Source organism: Penicillium atrosanguineum (genome assembly GCF_028827265.1).
Source record: "Penicillium atrosanguineum strain IBT 20685 chromosome Unknown utg000002l_segment0_segment0, whole genome shotgun sequence".
NCBI lineage: Eukaryota > Fungi > Ascomycota > Eurotiomycetes > Eurotiales > Aspergillaceae > Penicillium > Penicillium atrosanguineum.
In genome coordinates, this window is record NW_026623134.1 from 3,112,572 (window position 1) to 3,128,528 (window position 15,957).

Consider the following 15,957-nt stretch of genomic DNA (forward strand, 5'->3'; position numbering starts at 1 on the left):
TAAATAGACCTACTAATCTTATTGAGCGAGGCTCTCCACCTCCTCGATGGTCTTCGGGGCCGAAGTCAAGTTCTCACTACCGTCCTTGGTGATGTAAATGTTATCCTCGATACGCACGCCTCCCACGCTCCAGTACCGCTCCAGGACATCGGCATCGATGTACTTTCCAAGTTCTGAAGATTTCAAGACCGGATCGATAATGAAGCGGCAGAAGTAAATCTAACACATTGTCAGTTACGTTTCTGGTCTGGGGCTGAGAGAATGTATCTTACGCCGGGTTCAACCGTAATCACGGCGCCCGCAGGCAGGTTGCGCCGAACACGCAGATACCGGAACATCTTGTCGTTGTCATCGTAGTTGGGATAGCCACCGGTATCATGGGTATCCATGCCCAGGTAGTGGCCCAGGCCGTGCGGGAAAAAGGCCACACTGACGCGCTTCTCAAACAGTTCATCTTCGGTGCCACGCAGAATACCGAGCTTCAACAGGCCCTTGATGGCAATGCGGTGCGCCAAAGCGTGCACATCGTCCCATCGGACGTTCTCCTTCAGCACTGCAATGCACTCTCTCTGCATCTCGAGAACAATCTCATAGATCTGACGGGTCTCCGTGGGGAACTTTCCAGCAAGAGGAATGACACGCGTGATATCCGCGCAATATGTCTGGTATTCACAGCCAGCATCAATCAACAGGTTACCCTTCCGCTTCTGAGTTGCTGCGTCCGTAAGGCTCTCGTCGTTCCGGACGTAGTGGAGAGTAGCTCCATTTTCACCCCCGGCAAAGATGGGGTGATAAGACTGCTCGCGACAGTTATTGGCGACGCAGGTGCTTAGGAAAGCTGCCTCCATCTCCCTCTCATTAGTGGCTGTCTTGGAAGCCCTGATGGCGGCAATATGTGCCTTGGCAGAAATATCATTTGCCTTCCTCAACAGCGCCACTTCGTAGGCATCCTTGACCACGCGAGCATCCCCAATCACGTCTTTCAAGACGGATAGCTTAGCTTCGGCGAAGCCCTTAAACTCGATGCCTTCGGAAATTTGTTCCTCGATGGCAAAGGCCACGGTCTTTCCACCTTGAGCCGAGGCAATCGAGGTGAGAGTGGCATTGACGTCGGTGGTGTACAGAACACGGTCAACGTCGTACAGCTTCGCAGCTTCCTCCACCGACAAAGGCAGGCCGGACCAAATGACGGAATCAGGGTCGATAGGCGGAACGAACAAGGTCAACTGGTCGGCTTTGATATCATAGGCCATGGACGCATCGGCCAGAAGACATCCGGTGAGGTAGAAGAAAGGGCGACGTTGTCTACACCTTCAGTCAACATGCGCGGCTCAATTGGGCCACCAACGTACCTGAAGGGCATCGCCTCATCGTTATCCTCGATCAGACGAGTCTTTTGTGCCTCGAGGTAAATAGCGCCGGCATCGCCGTGGGCCTTCAGAGCCTCAGCGACACGGCGCGCGTGGGCCTTGGCCGGATACTTGGCAGCGAGAATGGAATCGACCGAAGTCATGATGGGCAGATGAGGATAGAAAAGAAAAGAGCCGCGGAGGAAGCTGCGGAGTAGGTAGCGGGGCAAAATTAGTAAATTTACTGTTGCATTGCTGCGGGGCTCTCAGGAGCCGAACGTTGGAACGCGGCTAATGCCGCTTATTCATTTTCGTTATACATCAAAATATACATTATTTCAACGGACCGGACTACCCTGGGTCTCCGATGCAGAGACTTCTTCGAACTCCATCTTCCACTTATCGACCTCGGCAAACTTCTTGGCTGCGGCACGTAGCTCGTCACTCACATACCGTCGCGTTGGCTGGGTCTCTCCTTCAGAATCCGGCGCGTCTGAGTCAGGGGGTGATGATAAGGGCGACGAGGAGGGTGACGATAATAGCAATTGATTTTCCTTGTCGACTCCTCCGCCTTGGCGCGCACGCGAATATGTGACCGGCGTCTGCGACCCTGACGATTTGGGGACTGGGGCCGACTTGAGCTTGCTCTTCTTTTGTTTCTGATTGTTGAGCTTGGATTTTTCTCGCGTGTTGCCAAGAGGCTTGCGCTTTTCAGACTGTCCTCGCCGTGAACGTCTTGCAGGTAGGTAGCTTAGCTCATCTTCATCGCCAGATGCAGCATCATGCATCTCTTCATCACTTTCAATGGGATCTTCGGATCCGCCAACTGGATGGCGTTTGCGTTGACGCTGCCGACGTCGCGGTAGAAGTCTGCTTTGTAGTGCTGCTGTTGAGAGATGAGTCGGATTTTTGGACTTATTGGGTTCGGAGTTGATTTGGGCAACGACAACTGGTGACTGAGGGGCGACAGAGCCCATAGGGCTGCTGTCAGGGGGTGCCATGGTCTGACTGAATACCTCTGGGAATTGCAATGGCTGGGGTGTCGCTTCTGAGATATGCGACAATTGGTCATGGGCAACTGGCGTCGCATTTGGAGTATCCTCGACCATCTCTTGGGCGGTAGGTGACCCAGACACTTGGATGTCCACGCCGCGCTTACGCTTGCGCGATCCGGCCGAGGACGGAGGCGAATCTGACGGTGAGTCTTCAGCTGGTCTGCCGAGTAAGGATTTGCCTCTGGAAATATTCAGCGGCGTAGACTCATCCTGAGGGCTGAGGCTGCCTAGGAAGTCGTCATCATCGAGGTCAGAAGAGCCATCCTCCGCCTGCATCATCTGGAGAATACTCTGCTGTCGCGGGCGGCGTCGGAAGTTGCTCAATACCGAACTCTCGTAACCTGGCGTACCGGGCACGCGCGAGCTTATATCACCGTTGCGCCCAGCAAGAGAAAGCGTAGATGAGTATCCGCGAGATCTGGTGGGAGGCCGACTACCGGTGCCAGGGCGACTGCCTGTACCCGGTTGGTCACCAGGCGACGACTCAATCGCTTGCTCATAATTCTTGGACAAGGGTGTCTGGCTGCGTAGGGCTCGAGGGTCGGTAGAGCCGCGTTCGGGAGATTTTGACGCGTCCACATCGGGGTCGCGCGGTTCGATGTCGGCGCCGACATTGGCCTTGGCCTTGGTGGATCGATTTCGTTTAGGCGCAGGGCGAGGCATGGCGAAAGCAAAGACTTGAGAGTCAAGGTTGGAGAGAATTTGAGAGTCAGAGTATTTGCGGGGGAGCAACGAGCACCAAGGACGCGAGCAACGCGATGTTTTTGACTTTTTGATTTGTTTTGGGACGCGTCCACGTGGGAAGCGGAGCCCAACCGGATTTTTATATTTATTTATTTTATTTATTGGAGAGGTTTGGAATTCTAGATGCTAGATGCTAGATGCTAGATTCTTTTGTTTCTTTCTACTCTATTGTGTCCGTCTTTCCTTCTTTTTATCTTCCTGGGCATTTGATGTTTCTCGGCATGTATGCAACGTTTCTTCATGTTGAACTCATCAACCCACAGGCTCTAGATAGTCACTCTGCTCTGTAGTCTGTTACTTGAGAGATGGTTCACTGATACACTCTACAGTCCTAATCCGATCCCTCAACCCTACCGTTATGTCAACCTCACAAGTCACGGAAGCTCCGTGATCAATCTGAGCGGCTAAACCGAGGATTCTCAACCCCCGCTATTCCCCGAATTTCTGGAACTCGGTAACTCTGGGGTCTGATAACCCACGGCCTGGATTGATCTTCCTAATGTCTTCCAGTATGAGAGCTGCACCCTCTGTCTGGTGTCATCTAATTCAACTCCAATTGTCTCCCCAGATCATCTCCAAAGCCCATGAATCTATCTCGAATCGAGATGGATCCAGATGGTGAGATCGATCTACCGGGCACGAAAAAGCGCTCCAACTCCGATGCGACAGAATACCCGCGGAGACGGGCAACGATTGCTGTAGGCGCCTGGCCATTCCCGGGATTCTGGAAACCCTTTGAGAATCCTGTTCAACTAAGAAACAGACAAATGAATAGTGCCAGATATGCCGCTTGCGCAAGACACGGTGCAACGGAGCTCGCCCCAAATGCCAACTATGCACCGACCTGGGTGCCGAATGCGTGTACAGAGAACCAGGTATTAAGCTCGATGCTGGCGATAGGATGATACTGGAGCACTTGACGCGGATTGAAGCCCTACTCCATTCAAGTTTGTCCGGCCAAGGGTCTCATGTAGCCCTTTCTTCTTCCCCATCAACAAGCCACAGCACCAACATTGGAGGCGATGACCCAACCGCGAGGATACCCAAGGGGATTTCCATGTCTGAAACATTGTCAGCCGTGGGGTTGGGGTCATGGGTCAACCCACCCCCAAGCATTAGCATATCGACAATGCCCAAGGTTCACACCACTCCGGCCTTGCATCTTTTGCAGTGGCCCCTCATTCGCAATCTGGTCTCGGGGCCCTACGACCCGCAAAATTTGCTCCAGCTCGAGATGGCTCGAGAACCTCTGCGACTGGTCCCAAATTCCGGCCTGGATTTGGTAGATGGGCCAGCTTATGTCGAAGCGTTTTTCCACCATGCAAATGTTTGGTATGCATGCGTGAATCCCCATACCTTCAATCGACACTATAAGTCTGCTGCCTTACAGGGGCTTCAAGATGGACCCGTAAGCTGTCTAGTTCTGCTTGTTCTGGCTCTGGGAAAGGCCAGTCGGAATGGCAGCATTGCCATTGTGCCACCGGATTGCGAGCCCCCGGGACTCGCGTATTTTGCTGCGGCCTGGGCCCTCTTGCCATCTGTCATGATACGCAACTCTGCCACTGCAGCACAGTGCATGGTTCTCGCCTCGGCTTATCTGTTCTACTTGGTTCGACCTCTCGAGGCATGGACTGTGTTGTCCAACGTCAGTATGAAGCTGCAGCTACTTTTCGGCAACCCGAGCCGTCTACCAGCCCAGTGGAAAGAGCTCAGTGTGCGTGTGTACTGGAATACTCTGTTATATGAAAGTGATCTACTTGCGGAGTTGGATCTTCCTCATTCTGGCATCGTGAATTTCGAAGAGCACGTGGATTTGCCTGGCGGGTTTGATGAAGACGATGACGACAACGATGAAAACCATGGGGGAAATCAAGAAGGCGAAGATGGCTCTACCGTCAGCTTTCCCAAAGAGGTAGCAGGGCGCGACGAGCTCTGGTACTTCTTAGCCGAGATTGCCTTACGGAGACTGCTCAACCGAGTCAGCCATCTCATCTACCAGAAAGACAGTGCTCATACCCTCTCATCCTTGGGCCCAATTGTCTCGGAACTGGATTTCCAACTGTCGCAGTGGTACGAAAATTTACCTCGGCCTGTCCGATTCCCTCTTGCCCCGGCGCGACTCTCCAACCCAGTACAAACTGTGCTGAGACTCCGTTACCATGCATGTCGCACGATCATATATCGTCCATATATCCTGGCAGTCTTTGAACAGGAGCAGATGGGCGCAGAACCAGGTGTTCGAGAGTGTTGCCGAAGATGTCTGGATGCCACGTTAAGGCAGTTAGAGCACGTCACCAGCCATCGTGATGGCCACCTCCCGTATCTATGGCAGGGTGCCCTATCGATGGTGTCCCAGACGCTCTTGATCATGGGTGCCACGATGTCGCCAACTCTCTCAACACTCCTCTCTCCGCCTTCGAGCACGGATGCTATAATTTCTAGCGTGATTGTAGAAGTCGAGCGATATGCGCATCTTGCACCGAGTTTGAAGTTGTCGGCTGAGATCATCCGGGACGCCGAGAGACGCCGGCAGGTCTGCCTTCGGTCGGCCGGAATTAGGATTTGAGTGCATTTCCCCATAATCGATTATTTTTATAGGTATGTATAGGAAGACTTTAAGTTTTCTGTAATAGAGGGTTTTAAATGTGAAGATGTACAGCTACAGCCGAACCAGTATGGAACAGGACTAAGACTTATTCGAGGTCATTTAAAAAGAGACCATTCCGATTTGTATGTCACATTTTCTATCATAATGTGTGTCCATTCTATTCAACTCCAATATATTCAAACCAATCATCTAATGCGATGGTGCTTGCCCCAAATTTATCTTTGCTGAATATGTTCAGGGCAACTGATAGTCTTGAGGAATAAGAGAACAAACTCGTGGCTTACAAAATATACAGGACAAGAGGCAAATAATAGGTACAGTGTCCTTCTCGTAACAATTATGTTCTTCAAATCATATCCGAGGCAAATCATGGTATCTTAAAGACATGGTGGAGGGTCAATATAGACGTCAAAGCAATATTGGCAAATAAAAAAAAGAAGATAAAAAAAAAAAAGTTCAGAGACGCGGGTACGTGAGACCACATAGGAATTAAGGATGGGGAATGTTTCAGGAATCTGTCGTATCACTTCGTGTACCTCCCTAGATCAAAACATGCTCGCTGCCTCGCTTGATATACTTGTCAAGCATCATGCCCAAATCGACCAGAGCGAATCGGCACACGTAGAAGCCGAAGAATTCGGCGGCGTGTCGTGTACTGAGCTCCAGACCAACATGGGTTGAGGAGGAATGTTTGAGCCCAGGATCTTCAACTTGCTGAGCGATTTGATCTAATCCGGCGGTTAGGACGGCAACCACCGAAGAAAAGAAACCCCCCCCCCCCGGAATTTGATACGTACCTATCACTTGAGCAGCATCGAAGAGACGTGCCAGGGCTCCCATGTAATTGGCACTCGGGCCTGAGAACTCGAGGTGAGTGACGTTACGCTTTGCATGAGGTGTAGGGCCCGGTGCCATAGGCAGAGAATTTGATAGGAAATTTTCTTTGTTGCTCTCCCGGGCGCTTGGAGTAGATGACGGGGTGGTACTAATACCGGAAGTCTTTGCTCGCAATCGCTTCCAAGTCGGTAAGTACGATTTGTTAGAAGTTCCAGAGGTCCTGGATGGGGGAGGATCAGGATGGGCGCCATCTTCCGACGTAGGATTTGATCGAAAGAGAGGCATGGATGTGTGAACTCCGACCTCATGGCCTAGCTTCTTGGACAAAGCAGTTTGGACCTGGTCAAGAACAGACTCAAAAGATTGCATCTCTTCCAAAACAGCATCTGCGTCATATGTATCAACTTGGGCTAGCTTCAAGAGAGCCGCCGTAAGAAGATCACAATTCGACACTTTGTCCTCGAGATATTTGATCTTGATATTTTTCACGCGCCACGCATCCCGAGGAACAAATAGCTTCGCTGATAAATACCCGCCATAGGGGTGGGCGAGTGTTTGATACAGACATCGCATGAGCCAGAATGGGCGCAGAAGGAAAGACTCCGGGCATGGCTCTAACGGTAGCGGCGCATTAGCAACTAGTGAATTCGGGCGGCCTAAGGCGGTAGGGGAGTGAATGTTGCAGTCCAGAATATTGAGACCACCCGTGGGTAACCCATTCTGCGTGAAGTAGGCCCCGGTGGGGGTAGGCATGACGGGGATGCTCCCTGCCGTGGCGGCCTTTTGAGCATCCAGGCCCGGGAATAAACCACTCCATGGCGTGGTTGGAGACACAGGTGCTGTCTCAGGGTTGGGAACAGACACATTGCGGTTCCTGAAAGCATTGGCGTTGGAATTAATCTTGTCCAGACCATCTGGGGCTGAGGGTACCTTGCCGATGGGCCGTGCGGATAAAGGTAAAGGTGAAAGCCCAAGTTCGTCATCCTCATGGGTACGTGTTCTGGCGAGGGTGGGTTGATCCATAAACGAGCTGACTGACGGATTGCGTTTGGAAGGATGCAAGCTGGAGCTGGATCTGGTCCCGGTCATAGAAGTCTTGGGGGTGTCAGAGGACATATCGTCTTTGGGAAGGGGTGGTGGCGGCCGGCTCGCCAAAGGAGTTGAGAAGGACAACCCCGAGGCACTCGAGTCTGCGCGAGGACGTGTACTTGTTTCGATCGTGAGATCCTTAGAATCCCGCTTCGAGATTCTCCGGGCTCGCACACCCGGAACGGGAGGCGGACCCATAATGGGAGGAGGGGGGTTTGTTAGAGAAATCCTCTGAGCCGGCAAGGCTGGGAAGTCTGACGATACTGGAATTGGAGGCAATGCCACAGAGGGTGGGGAAGATGGAAGACCAATCCTGTCTGGTCTTTGGTCAGGTGGTAGGATGTCATCGTCCTCGGTGAGGGTAGAAAGAGTAGCCCCATTGCCCGTGATATTAGATGCTGCTGAACTTTCCCACGTTCTTCCCGACATGTTGCTCGAGTCGGATTCCCGGGGCAGAGCAGATTTGGATTGGATACCAAACTCGAATTCGTCCATAACGTAGCCCTTTGTCATCTCTTCAAGAAGGCGCTCTTCCTCCTCCGCCTCCTCGTCGAGGTAGTCGGAATCACGTTGGGGCTCTAGGTCCTGTTCCAAGTTTTGTTCCTGGATGCGACGCATTTCGCGGCCACGATTCATCGCGACCTCAGCTTCCATTTCTGCTTCCCGCACCCGCTGCTTTGCGAGCTCGATATTCCGGCGAGCATTGGCCACGACGTCAAAACTTTGGTCTTCATGGTACTCCAAGACGGGCTCAAGGCCCTCGTCGTACGCAGCTTCCACGGCCGCATCAAGTGCTGCGTCGAACTCCGCTTCCGTATCAGTGCTAATGCGACGGCTTGTGCGCTGGCGTAGATATACCGAAGACGCCTTTGACTTCGCCGACGATGGCGAGGACGCGCCAGACTCATCAATCGTGTCCAGCCAAGATGTTGATTCATTAGTTTCTTGGGCAGATGTGTCCAAGTACTGACCATTATACGTATTGTTGGATCCGCTCGAGGGAGTCGCTCTGTCCGAATGCGCAGATGGCCGCAAAGACTGGCGGCGAGGTGGGACCGCCTCAAAAAATAAGGATTTCGCTTCTTCGGTCGCTATTTGGAGACCGAGACTGGAATGCGCAGAGCTTTGTTGGCTCCCGGTACGAGAATTATCGGTCGCGGATGAATGCATCAATTCACCGTAAGACTCTTGACTAATAGGGCGCTCAGGAAGAGCCTTATCGGCGTTATCTGGGAGCGGAAAGTCCATGCGCTGGAGCTCGGTGATTCTGATCATATAGGTATCGCGCTGAGACAGTTAGTATCGAACGAGCCCAATTTGGCGCTGAAATGGGTGTGCGTACAATTTCTTGCAGTTTGAGCTTCTCTTCATCGCCTCCGTTACTACGTAGCATCACCAGCTGCAGTAACTGGCATGCATCAGTATAGGCTTCCATTGCGCCCTCAAAGTTGGCGGCGTTATCAAGAAGAACTGCTGTGTTTGCCTTTTGTAGGGCCTTCGAAAGCATTGCTTTTTGAGTTTGGCCATGCTGCCGGTCTGCCTCACCTTCTCCGTCTACCGAAGAAGACGCGCCTTCACTAGCACGAGCAACCATATAGTCCGGTTGGTAGGATTGTGCATTATCCCTCAAATCATTTGCTGGGTTTTGGAAGACATGGCTAGAGGCCGTAAAGGAAAGATCAAGTTGAGAGGCAGGGGAATCGGTGGATAACATGTCCGATGTCCTAAACTCAGGAAGGCTCAACTCGGGTAATTCGCCTAGGCCTGGGGCCCCGTGAGGGCTGTGGCCTGATATGGATATTTTGGAGCTGCCTCGGCGGTGGCCCGTGCATTCAGAAGGGCTCTTGCTCGAGGTTGTTGACTGAGACCAACGGTTCAGGCTACCCAGCCCTTCCTTGATAGGGCTAGCCATTTTGAGACTCTCAGGATGAAGTTCGGGGCCGTTCTCCGTGACCACCCCCAGTCCTGTGGGAGTCACGGCTCCAGACTTGGCCATTCGATTGCGGGAGCCAGGCCGGGATGAGCGAGAGGAGGGCCGGTTGGGAACAGGTGCCGAGGGCGGTTCTGTGAGCGGGCCCGATGGACGCCTGGTGTGGAACGGTCTGGCTTCATCTTCTAGGGCTGAGCGGTGTAGCATTTTTGAAGACGGAGCGGTTCGATGTCGGATTGGTTTAGATATTGAAGCCGGGCATTGAGAACCCGGGGCCAAATTTCACGATAGAGGTTCCAAACAAAGACCGTTATTCGCAAGAGACGATTCCAGGCAATTGATCGGTGGTCGTAAATCGAGTTCGGGTGTCTCGACTCATTCTTCAACGTGGGCTCGTTCAAGAGAACTGGAGTGGATCCTGGCAAGTATGCGCTTCAACGCATCGCTTGGAGAGGTTCGGAGTGCTAGGAAGATCTATCGCGCAGGAAGAGACATGGCTGGACGATAGTGAGTATGCGCACAAGTCGGAAGATGCCGAATCACTCACGGAGGGCGACACAGTGAAGAGTTCAGGGGGGCCGCAGTCCCGCGCCGGGTTCAGGGGTGGCCCGTGTGGGTTTGCCGGGCGGTGGAATGTCGATTGCGGGGAGAAATCAAGAGTTCGATTCCTCGAAGGTGACCCCCGGAGAGCAAAGGAGGGGTCCAGGAATGATAAGGGAGGGAGAGAGAGAGAGAGAAAAGGAAAAGGAAAGGGAGTTAAGGGGGGAAATGTTGTTGTTTTCCTCCCTAGCGGAGCGACAGCCGCAACCTGGGGGGGGGGGGGGGAGAAGTATACACCTCAAATCAATGATCTGAAGTATCCTTTCAAACGCGAGATATACATCAAGGGGCAAAACTCTGAAAGAGTCTAACTAAGCTGGTTTTCTGGGCCTATCTTCGGAGTTCCTGGACTCGTCCAACGGGGGTTGCATTGTGTATCGCTTAGAGGCGGGACCACCGAAAAAAAATATTGCCAGTGGTTACGTGGTTAGCTGGTTACGCGGAACGATGATACCCTCCCCGCTCAGACTTCATCGCTTTCTGTCGCGATCTTTCTCAGTCCTGAAATCATCTCCTGTACGCAGAATGGCCGTGGTTACTAATCTGCGTGATCCCAACACGCTGAGCAACTACAACAACTGGCGCTCCACCCACATCACGGCCAATTTCGATATCCTGTTCGACCAGAAGAAGCTCGTGGGAAATGTCGTCCACCGCTTCAAATCAACTACCGATGCCGAGTCTCGTGAGATTATCCTGGATACCAGCTATCTCGACATCGGCTCCGTAAAGGTCAATGGCCAGCCCTCCAAGTGGGAGCTGATGTCCCCACTGGCACCCTTCGGAACCCCGCTGAAGATCAGCCTGGACAAGGCCGTGGAGCTCAATGAGACCATTGAGGTTGATGTATGTTTTGATTTTTCATATGCCTGTGGCCCTGCCCTCCAGTCACTGACATTCCCCGGGGGGTAGATCGCCGTGAAGACCACTGAGAAGTGCACGGCACTCCAGTGGTTGACTCCCGCCCAAACTTCCAACAAGAAACATCCGTATATGTGTAGGTGATAAGGAACACCCTGTCATTTCAAAACCCTCTATCTTACCCGGTGCTAGTCTCGCAATGCCAGGCCATCCACGCGCGGTCTATCTTCCCTTGCCAGGATACGCCGGATGTCAAGAGCACCTTCGACTTTAACATTACCTCTCCTCTCCCGGTCATGACCAGTGGTTTACCCCTTCGGGATTCCTCGGAGAACCCTCAATCAGGAAACCGCCTGTACCGATTCAACCAGTCGGTTCCGATTCCTAGCTATTTGTTTGCAATTGCAAGCGGGTAAGAAAATCACCTTAATCGTACTCAAACACTTCTAACTAATCTCGTAACAGTGATGTCTCTGAGGCTCCCATTGGCCCCCGAAGTGTGGTCGCCACCAGCCCTGATAAGCTGGAGGATTGTAAATGGGAGCTCGAGGCAGACACGGAAACTTTCATCACCACCATCGAGGTAATTCAATTAACTTCCTCGGCTCTGCCTACCGTCAATGCTGATATAAATGCAGAAAATCGTATATCCCTATGCCTGGGGCGAATACAACGTTTTGATTCTGCCGCCGAGTTTCCCTTATGGTGGCATGGAGAACCCCATCTTTACCTTTGCTACTCCGAGCATTATCTCCAAGGTGGGCTTCACCGGCAAATTAGACAGGTCTTTTTTTTTTTTTTTTTTTGATACTAACACGAGGCACCAGGACCGTGAAAATATCGATGTCATTGCGCATGAGCTGGCTCACAGCTGGAGCGGTAACCTTGTGACCAACGCCTCGTGGGAGCACTTCTGGCTCAACGAGGGCTGGACGGTGTACCTCGAACGACGGGTATGTGACTTCATTGTTTTTGGCCTGACCATTCTGACTGGCTCGTGTATAGATCCTGGCTGCAATGTATGTCTCTTATGAATTGACCGTCTCCTCTTTGGTGTCACTAACTTTTACAGTCATGGAGAGGCATACCGCCACTTCTCTGCTATTATCGGTTGGAAATCGCTGACTGATTCCATCGAGCATTTTGGCCACGACCATGAGTTCACCAAGCTGGTGACCGATCTCAAGGGCAAGGACCCTGACGATGCCTTCTCTAGCATTCCTTATGAGAAAGGTTTCAACTTCCTGTTCCATCTCGAGAATCTGGTTGGAAAGCCGAAGTTTGATAAATTCATTCCTCACGTATGCCATCCCCCAAGTATCCATCTTTGGGACAGCCTTTGGTTTACTTGTTTTTAGTACTTTACTGTCTTCAAGATGAAGTCTCTCGATTCCTACGAGTTTAAGGCGACGATTCTGGACTTCTTCAAGTCGGATGCTGAGGCATCCAAGCTGTTGAATGAATTGGATTGGGACAAGTGGTTCTACACTCCTGGTCTGCCCCCCAAGCCGCAATTTGACACTTCGCTGGTGGATGTCGTTTATTCTCTGGCACAGAAATGGGAAACCCTCCACAATTCTTCCTTCAAGCCGCAGGCGAGCGACCTAGAAGGTCTGACAGCCAACCAGATCGTCGTTTTCCTGGAACAGGTTCTGCGTTGGGAGCAGCCCCTCCGCCCTGAGCTCTCGAAGCTGATGGGGGAGGTTTACGGACTGGCCAAGAGTGACAACATCGAAGTTTCCAACCTGTACTTCCAGGTTGGCATGAAGGCTGGCGACGAGAGTGTTATCGAGCCTACCACAGAACTGCTGGGCCGAATCGGAAGAATGAAGTTTGTTCGACCACTGTAAGATCACCGACCCTGATGGCCCTGGTAGGTAAGCTAGCTAACGTGCATGAATTAGGTTCCGCAATCTTCAGAAGATTAACCGCCCCGTCGCTCTTGAGACCTTTGAGAAGTACAAGGACTTCTACCACCCTATCTGCCGTGGCATGGTCGAGAAGGACCTCTTTGGCAAAAAGTAAACAAGCTCCAGGCTATTCAAGAGAACAGATACTATAGGCTCCGATGAGAAATCAGAAAGAAAGAACGAACGAACGAACGAACGAATGCATAGAGCTGGATGTGATCGACTACTGTACATGGCTCAATTAATCTGATAAAGCGGAAATTCCGAATGTACTTAAGAGTAAGACAAAGATGCTGAAGAGAAGGGATAGTTGTTTTACACTTGACCGCTTGGGTTTATTTGGTTCCCTCGGCCATTTTCTTATCAAGCGCAGAGTAGCCAAAGATACCGGAGCTTTTTACGTCTCCAGTACTAAGACTGAAGACCAAATCCGCTTCGTCCATCTTCGAGATCTCTGACAGGACTCGTCGCATGTAGGCGACCACCCACGCGACCTTTGTCCAGTCAATTTCCTGGCCATCAGGTCCCGTGGGGCTCGCCTTCCACAGGTTCCGCCAGACAGCAGCCCCCAAGACCGCGTCCCCTTTAATCAGGCCCTCGTCGTAAGCAGCAATTATTCCGCGCCATTGGATAAAGAGATCCTTCAGGTACTTATTTCGAATAGTTCGGCTGCCCAGGTCATGAAGGACATCCATGCGGTGTTCAGCATTGTGCGAGAAATGATCGATCAGGTGGCGGGAGTAGGTCTGTACGCTCTCTCGGGTGGGAAGCGCGCGCAATCGGACCGTCAAAAGATACATGTGGAGGAAGGTGATTTGCGACCAGGTGGAAAACGTCGGGACAAGGCCGAGCTCTGTAGACACACGTATTAATCCCTGTACTCGGGCAGACTTGAGTTTTTTTTCTTGTGGCATTCACGAACCTCGATACCACCAGCTGTCGCCAACACCAAGATGTTCACCGGATTCGGTGGTAGGAACGGCCACACCGTTCTGAGATGCCTGAGGGATCTTATAATCTGCCTGAATTGAGCAAGCTTCAAAAAGCTTCTGCGTCATTCCGTATGCAATGTAGGTTTCGGCTGAAGCTCCAGGAGACACAGCACTCCTGGCGAGGCGAGAGACGGTAGATCCCTGAGAGTAGGATCGAACAAGTAATGTAGAACGCGACAGCATATCCCGGCTTAGCGACCATGCCGTAGATGCCATCAAGGTGGGCTTTGAAGCAGCATTGCAGCTGATGGGCTTCTGCGACGTAGTCGAGATGGATGCGCGTTGGGTGAAGGACTGCTATAGGAGGTCAGCACTCGACTCTCGGGGCGCGAGAGATATGGAAGTATATACCTGAAGGCTCTGGATCTGAGATCTGCGAATTTCCCGCGTCCAAAACTTTGTTGCTCTTGTGGTCGACATTTTGCGATGTGTTGAAGTTTTTCTTGAAAGCTGCTTCTTCTCGCCCGGCGATCGGGGGCGTTTGCACCGTTTGCCTCCGCGATCAATGACGGGGCCATTGCCCCAAAACCCAGTTCTACACAACAGATGGCCAGCAATGCCTACGCATCTGTATAACTAGATACTTCGGTGGATAGATTTTGATCAAAGGATATTGACGGCCAATATCATTGAAGTTAATGTAGTGTAATTGCAGTACCAAAGCAATTCATAAAAGGATCATTTCATATTCGTCTATTCATGGGACAAGTTTCTTAACAAAACACGTAGGAGTTCAGACAATCGAGGCAGCTATGCTGTCTGCTTTTTGATAAATCCAATAGCTCTGCTTTCGCATGGTAAGCGCGCCGCTTGAAGATCTCGGCAAAAGACAGAATTTCAAGCATCAAGGACAACACGTTCCGAATGCTTTGCTACAATAGGAAGCAGCTCGGAGAGTCTATTAGGGTCTCTCATCAATGCCGGGATGTCGTCCCGGGTACCTGCAAGCATCTGGAAAGTGTTAGCGGGATGAGCAGGACTACTTGAGATCCACGATCATACCTGTCTGACTTTCTCATATTCACATTCCTTGGACTGGTATTCGCGAATCACCTCACGGGTCTCGAAATCAACGTAAACACGAGTGTCCCGAAGACGAATCAAGACATTGTCCAGTCTCATAAAGAATCGGGACAGTAGAAGCATTCTCCCCGGCATTACACGGATCTTGCAGGACAGCATAGCGATACCGTTATCCGCCAGTTCATCTTCGTAAAGGACAACATCGTCGAAGAATAGAATTGGGTCTGGACGCTTCAAAAGCTCGATGGGGATCGGTTGGGTGGTCTCTTCGAATGGCTTCGCGTTGGGGCTGAGAGTACCCTTGTAGTCTGTGCTGTAGGACCAGTCGAACGGCTTGACGACCTCCTTAATCCCTTCATGTGTGCTTTCCCTATCAGTGAATCAATATTAGCTTATCAAAGTCGGCCGTGAGAGCAATGGGTTGAGGTTGGAGCCCTGTACCTGCTCTTCTGCCACTCCTTGGAATATGCGACCTGAAGCATTGACTGCCCGGTCTTGTCCACCAGATCCAGCGCATCAAATGAGTTAAAATTAATAGCCCATCCACTCTTATGATGCTCGATCATCACGTAGTTATCACCAAAGATCATCTCTGGCGGGGCGATGCCGAGTTTTTTGGTCATGTCCTCGATGGGGTCGGCTTTCAGAATGGGCTGCTTTTGAGTTGAGACTCGAAAGCCATGAGTGGAGATCTCATTGGGCCTCTTGGCCTCTGGAGAGACAGCCAAATGCCCCTTGGGCACAGTGGAGGGCGTGGAATACATGCTAGACCATGTCGCAGAGCCCGAGCTGATAGCGATACGGCGATATGGCGATAGAGCCCCGCGGGCGGAGAAAGAGGCGGACCGAAGGTGTTGCCCGGGAGACGCGACCATCGACCCCAAACACCCGTTCCTCGCCTAGATTCTTTAGACTCTTTAATTTACTCGACAACGACTCTACGCCAACTGACCATGCTT

The 15,957-nt window shown here is 51.8% G+C and overlaps 7 protein-coding genes across 7 annotated transcripts; 2 read left to right on the forward strand and 5 right to left on the reverse strand.

The window, feature by feature from the left end:
- Positions 1 to 18: 18 nt before the first annotated feature.
- N7443_002963 (aminopeptidase P family protein) lies at positions 19 to 1,513 on the reverse strand (the record flags this gene model as incomplete). The annotated part of the gene is made up of 3 exons (XM_056883019.1): positions 19 to 219; positions 273 to 1,305; positions 1,353 to 1,513. 3 exons carry the CDS (start codon positions 1,511 to 1,513, stop codon positions 19 to 21), a joined length of 1,395 nt encoding a protein of 464 aa, XP_056744860.1.
- Positions 1,514 to 1,687: 174 nt separating this feature from the next.
- Positions 1,688 to 3,067, reverse strand: N7443_002964 (uncharacterized protein; the record flags this gene model as incomplete). The annotated part of the gene is made up of 1 exon (XM_056883020.1): positions 1,688 to 3,067. The coding sequence occupies one exon, from the start codon at positions 3,065 to 3,067 to the stop codon at positions 1,688 to 1,690; it is 1,380 nt and encodes a 459-aa protein (XP_056744861.1).
- A 665-nt stretch (positions 3,068 to 3,732) lies between these two features.
- Positions 3,733 to 5,714, forward strand: N7443_002965 (Zn(II)2Cys6 transcription factor; the record flags this gene model as incomplete). The annotated part of the gene is made up of 2 exons (XM_056883021.1): positions 3,733 to 3,846; positions 3,924 to 5,714. 2 exons carry the CDS (start codon positions 3,733 to 3,735, stop codon positions 5,712 to 5,714), a joined length of 1,905 nt encoding a protein of 634 aa, XP_056744862.1.
- Positions 5,715 to 6,296: 582 nt separating this feature from the next.
- On the reverse strand, positions 6,297 to 9,819 carry N7443_002966 (uncharacterized protein; the record flags this gene model as incomplete). Its single annotated transcript, XM_056883022.1, has 2 exons — positions 6,297 to 8,969; positions 9,025 to 9,819. 2 exons carry the CDS (start codon positions 9,817 to 9,819, stop codon positions 6,297 to 6,299), a joined length of 3,468 nt encoding a protein of 1,155 aa, XP_056744863.1.
- An 840-nt stretch (positions 9,820 to 10,659) lies between these two features.
- Positions 10,660 to 13,098, forward strand: N7443_002967 (bifunctional aminopeptidase/epoxide hydrolase; the record flags this gene model as incomplete). Its single annotated transcript, XM_056883023.1, has 10 exons — positions 10,660 to 11,058; positions 11,125 to 11,209; positions 11,266 to 11,485; positions 11,539 to 11,656; positions 11,712 to 11,831; positions 11,901 to 12,026; positions 12,079 to 12,092; positions 12,146 to 12,374; positions 12,432 to 12,919; positions 12,978 to 13,098. The coding sequence occupies 10 exons, from the start codon at positions 10,660 to 10,662 to the stop codon at positions 13,096 to 13,098; spliced, it is 1,920 nt and encodes a 639-aa protein (XP_056744864.1).
- A 220-nt stretch (positions 13,099 to 13,318) lies between these two features.
- N7443_002968 (uncharacterized protein) lies at positions 13,319 to 14,395 on the reverse strand (the record flags this gene model as incomplete). The annotated part of the gene is made up of 3 exons (XM_056883024.1): positions 13,319 to 13,836; positions 13,906 to 14,272; positions 14,327 to 14,395. 3 exons carry the CDS (start codon positions 14,393 to 14,395, stop codon positions 13,319 to 13,321), a joined length of 954 nt encoding a protein of 317 aa, XP_056744865.1.
- Positions 14,396 to 14,812: 417 nt separating this feature from the next.
- Positions 14,813 to 15,953, reverse strand: N7443_002969 (TIP41 family protein; the record flags this gene model as incomplete). The annotated part of the gene is made up of 4 exons (XM_056883025.1): positions 14,813 to 14,926; positions 14,978 to 15,368; positions 15,440 to 15,897; positions 15,951 to 15,953. The coding sequence occupies 4 exons, from the start codon at positions 15,951 to 15,953 to the stop codon at positions 14,813 to 14,815; spliced, it is 966 nt and encodes a 321-aa protein (XP_056744866.1).
- Between the last annotated feature and the right edge of the window lie 4 nt (positions 15,954 to 15,957).